This window comes from Salvelinus fontinalis, chromosome 42 (assembly GCF_029448725.1).
Source record: "Salvelinus fontinalis isolate EN_2023a chromosome 42, ASM2944872v1, whole genome shotgun sequence".
NCBI classification, from domain to species: domain Eukaryota; kingdom Metazoa; phylum Chordata; class Actinopteri; order Salmoniformes; family Salmonidae; genus Salvelinus; species Salvelinus fontinalis.
In genome coordinates this window covers 6,928,720-6,933,600 of record NC_074706.1, presented here as the reverse complement: position 1 = coordinate 6,933,600, position 4,881 = coordinate 6,928,720, and the positions used below count along the sequence as shown (strand labels likewise).

The window sequence follows — 4,881 nt, the reverse complement described above, 5'->3', positions numbered from 1 at the left end:
AGGACAGCTTTCCACCAAAAGACGATTTCTCCCAAGAAAGGATCCTTTGCCCAAGATACTGATGGAAGAACAGCTCAAGGTAGGACATTTTTATTATGATAAATCGTGTTTCTGTCGAAACATTTTAGTGGCTTAGGACGCCATGTTTTTTGACGTAGCTTCGCTTGGCGCAAACTGTATTGAAAAGTAAGGATAAATTAAAAAATGTAATAACGCAATTGTATTAAGAATTAAATTGTCTATCAATCCCTGTCCACCCTATATTTTTTAGTCACGTTTATGAGTATTTATGTATAAGAGTAGATCACTGTCTAAGTGGCGCAAGGACATTTTCTTTACCAGCTTGTCTACATTTCACATTGTCTAACCATGATTTTGGTGGCTAAATATAAACATTTGCGATCAAACTCTATATGGAATGTGTAATATGATGTTACAGGAGTGTCATCGGAAGAATTCTGAGAAGGTTAGTGAAAAAATTAATATCTTTTGGCGATGTTGACTTTTATCGCTCACTTTGGCTAGAATCAATGCTGGGCTGCTAATTGCTATGTGCTAAGCTAATATAACGATTTATTGTGTTTTCGCTGTAAGACACTTAGAAAATCTGAAATATTGTCTGTATTCACAGGATCTGTGTCTTTCGATTCGTGTATGCTGTGTATTTTTACGAAATGTTTGATGATTAGTAGTTAGGTAAACACGTTGCTCATTGTAATTATTCTAGTCCATTTGTGATGGTGGGTGCAATTGTAAACTATGCCATCTACCTGAAATATGCACTTTTTTCTAACAAAACCTATCCCATACCATAAATATGTTATCAGACTGTCATCTAATGAGTTTTTTTGTTGGTTAGGGGCTATAAATATCTTAGTTTAGCCGAATTGGTGATGGCTACTGGTGTTGGTGGACAAATAAAAGATGGTGGAATATGCTAATGTGTTTTTAGGTAATAGATGTACATCTTTACATATTGTGTCTTCCCTGTAAAACATTTTAAAAATCGGAAATGTTGACTGGATTCACAAGATCTGTGTCTTTCATTAGCTGTATTGGACTTTAATGTGTGAAAGTTAAATATTTTAAAAATATATTTTTTTTGAATTTCGCGGCACTGGTTTTTCAGTGGGGGGGGGGGGGGTGTGCCGCTAGCGCCACGCTGATCCTAGACAGGTTAACCAGGGTCCTATCAGCACCATACTGTAATAACTGTAGTTTAACCAGGGTCCTACCAGCACCATACTGTAATAACTGTAGTTTAACCAGGGTCCTACCAGCACCATACTGTAATAACTGTAGTTTAACCAGGGTCCTACCAGCACCATACTGTAATAAATGTAGTTTAACCAGGGTCCTACCAGCACAATACTGTAATGACTGTAGTTTAACCAGGGTCCTACCAGCACCATACTGTAATAACTGTAGTTTAACCAGGGTCCTACCAGCACCATACTGTAATAACTGTAGTTTAACCAGGGTCCTACCAGCACCATACTGTAATGACTGTAGTTTAACCAGGGTCCTACCAGCACCATACTGTAATAACTGTAGTTTAACCAGGGTCCTACCAGCACCATAGTGTAATGACTGTAGTTTAACCAGGGTCCGGTCCTACCAGCACCATGCTGTAATGACTGTAGTTTAACCAGGGTCCTACCAGCACCATACTGTAATGACTGTAGTTTAACCAGGGTCCTACCAGCACAATACTGTAATAACTGTAGTTTAACCAGGGTCCTACCAACACCATAGTGTAATGACTGTAGTTTAACCAGGGTCCTACCAGCACAATACTGTAATAACTGTAGTTTAATCAGGGTCCTACCAGCACCATAGTGTACTGACTGTAGTTTAACCAGGGTCCGGTCCTACCAGCACCATGCTGTAATGACTGTAGTTTAACCAGGGTCCTACCAGCACCATACTGTAATGACTGTAGTTTAACCAGGGTCCTACCAACACCATAGTGTAATGACTGTAGTTTAACCAGGGTCCTACCAGCACCATACTGTAAAGACTGTAGTTTAATCAGGGTCCTACCACAGTCACTGAGTAGGGTATGGTGTAAGAACCCTGACCACCAACACACACAGTAGCGTAACAGTTAACCAGGTGTCCTACCTCTGTCACTGTAGTCGTCCACCAGTATGATCTCAGCGATGAGGTGGTCTGGGGTGCGGTAGGAGATGCTGTGGATGGTCCTCAGCAGGGACGACCAGCCCTCGTTGTGGAAGGGGATGATGATGCTGGTGTTGGGAAGGTTCTCCAGGTACAGCTTTGTCTTGCAGCTGAGGAAAGAGAATACACAAAATACCAGGGATTATATTAGCCTCCATGGTTTTTAATACATCAGACCAGACCTTTCGTGACCTGTCCTGACAAAGACCCCAGTGGGATCGAAATGCAATACATCAGAGACATCGTGCGTGGTTCATCTCCACGTGTAGCTTATGCATTTGATGTAGAGCTAGCTGCATGTGTTGGTATTTCGTATGTTTGAATATAGTGACTCTGTGATAGGCTAAATGTCACAATCTAATACTGATTTCTTTAATCACGTCTTCATGCATCTGTAAAGCCAACCTGCTCCCTGCTGTGTTACACTGCCAAGCCAGCCAGCCTTCCAGCCATCCAGCCTTCCAGCCAGCCATCCAGCCATCCAGCCAGCCAGCCATCCATCCAGCTAGCCAGCCAGCCATCCAGCCGTCCAGCCAGCCAGCCATCCATCCAGCTAGCCAGCCAGCCAGCTAGCCAGCCAGCCAGCCTCAAACACATAGCCTGCTTTACCTTCTATCTCTGTGCTGAGTCGTAAAGTAAATCAGCGTTTAAATGAGCCACTCCAGCTTCAGCCGGCCTAATAAACAAGTCAGGGAAATCTGCATGTTAATAGCCGCCTCGACAAAGCTGAAATTGGCAAATGAAGCAGCAGTTTTACGGTTCACACGCGTCTCCTGCTAATTTACCCCGGTGACAACCTTGACAAGCTGCTCTAATTTATCACCGGTCTCTGCAGAATGATGACTCGGTACTTGGTTAGAAGCCCTGGTTTTTATTATTGTTTTATTTAGAGAACGAGGGAGGGAGGGAGGGAGGGAGGGGGGGGGGGGGGGGGGGGGGAGGAGGGAGGGAAAAAGAGACAATGAGAGAGAGTGAAAAGGGAAAGAAGAGAGCGATAGAGAGAGAGAGAGAGACCAAGGGTGGGAGGGGGAGAGACAGAGATTCTCTATTGAGGTCGAGTGAGGGAGGTAGGGAGGGAGGGAGCATACAAATCCCCCACCAAACTTCTCCAGCTCCCTACATCTGTGCTGGGCTGGGAAAGCAAATTCATTCCTGCTGGAGTTGAGCCAATCTCTAAAACACAAGGTTGATCTCTCCAGCTGCCCTGTCAGATAATTCTACATTATGAAATACCATTCAGGAAGGAGAGGAGCATCGATTTGCATAGTAATAGGCAGATAGAGCCACATACCATTATGGAAAATACCATTGTCACCCCCCTCCAGCGCCGTATCGCGAGGAAACTTGAAATATGGGGCTGGATTGGGGCTTTAGAGACCTCTCTTAAATGCATATAGGCTTAAATTAAACTTCAATTTCTCCTTCCTTACTGTATGGAATGAGTGTGTGAGGAAGAGAGAAAGAATGAGAGAGTGAATAAATAAATGACTGAATAGACTCCGTTCAGGTCAGGTAAGAATGAAGCAAGACTGTCGGCTTCCGTTGAACTTGATAAGATGACATTGAACATGATGCAGACTTGACGCTATCAACTGCTGATGTGACTCTTTTTCATCTCAACTAGGCCTTTGCACCGTCGTGGTTGTCGCACACACAGACCCAGTGAGAATGACATTCGTGTTACATTCTGTATGGATAAATGCCTTCAGTCTGTTTCTTACGTGTTGATTTTCCACTCCCAGCATGATAGGATTCCCCACTGCGTCTTATACTGTCTGCCATGCTGTTAAAGCCGTTTAATAACAGGTCACTGCTCTCCAGATCAGATCAGTACTTACTGTTACACCTGCCTGGGTAAATGCATAGGTGTTAATGTTGGATGAATTGTTCAGCTGCATCATTTGGTGTAAAATGCACAATGCTGTATCACATCTGCTTTAAAAACATGCCAGGCTTTATTCTGAGGCATTGCTCTGTTCAAGTGTAGGCTATGTACACTAACTCCCGAACGTTCAACTTCTCCATCATATCATATGACTTGTGGAACTGATTATAGATAGTCCAATGCTTCAGTAAAAACTGTAATTAATTCAGCAGTGAAAACATTTTGAAAATAACCCAATATAAAACAGTAACTGAAACCAAGTAGGGTTGGATCCAGGTATTACTAAAGGGTTCTACATGGAATTCAAAAGAGTTATACCTGGAACCAAAAGGGTTCTACCTGGAACCAAAAAGGGTTATTCAAAGGGTTCTCCAATGGGGACAGCCCTAGGAACCATTTTAGGTTCTAGATAGTGTATGTGCAGACTGAGAAATACAACATTGCCAAAAATACTTAGCATTCACAGACATCGCAATCCTTAAATGTTTTTAACCTGTGAGGTTTATTTTCCGTACCGCTTTGTGTCAACAACATTAGCTAGCATAGCGGCAGCACTGGCCTCATTTCCATCTCTTAAATTCATTGAAATCAGGGGTGTATCTGAGTTATAGCCGTCATTACATTAGGCAGGGAAGCAGAACAGGCAGCCAGAACAGACAGGCAGACAGAACAGACAGGCAGAGCAGGAAGACAGGCAGGGCCCCAGCTTACAGTGAGGGAGATGGAGATCATTCAGCCACTGTCTACAAAATAACGTTCCAGATCACTGAGAGGATTGCTGCTGGGCTTTATGAGATGGTAAATAAACAGAGATG

At 43.2% G+C, this 4,881-nt stretch overlaps 1 protein-coding gene across 2 annotated transcripts in view; it reads right to left on the bottom strand.

The window, feature by feature from the left end:
- Window positions 1–2,045: 2,045 nt before the first annotated feature.
- Window positions 2,046–4,881, bottom strand: part of LOC129841130 (polypeptide N-acetylgalactosaminyltransferase-like 6) — a 67,599-nt gene continuing 64,763 nt past the window's right edge. For both annotated transcript variants that reach the window (XM_055909251.1, XM_055909252.1), the window contains exon 5: window positions 2,046–2,291. In XM_055909251.1, coding sequence (XP_055765226.1) covers window positions 2,108–2,291 — 184 coding nt within the window. In that variant the 3' untranslated portion in view covers window positions 2,046–2,107. The remainder of the gene's footprint in view (window positions 2,292–4,881) is intronic.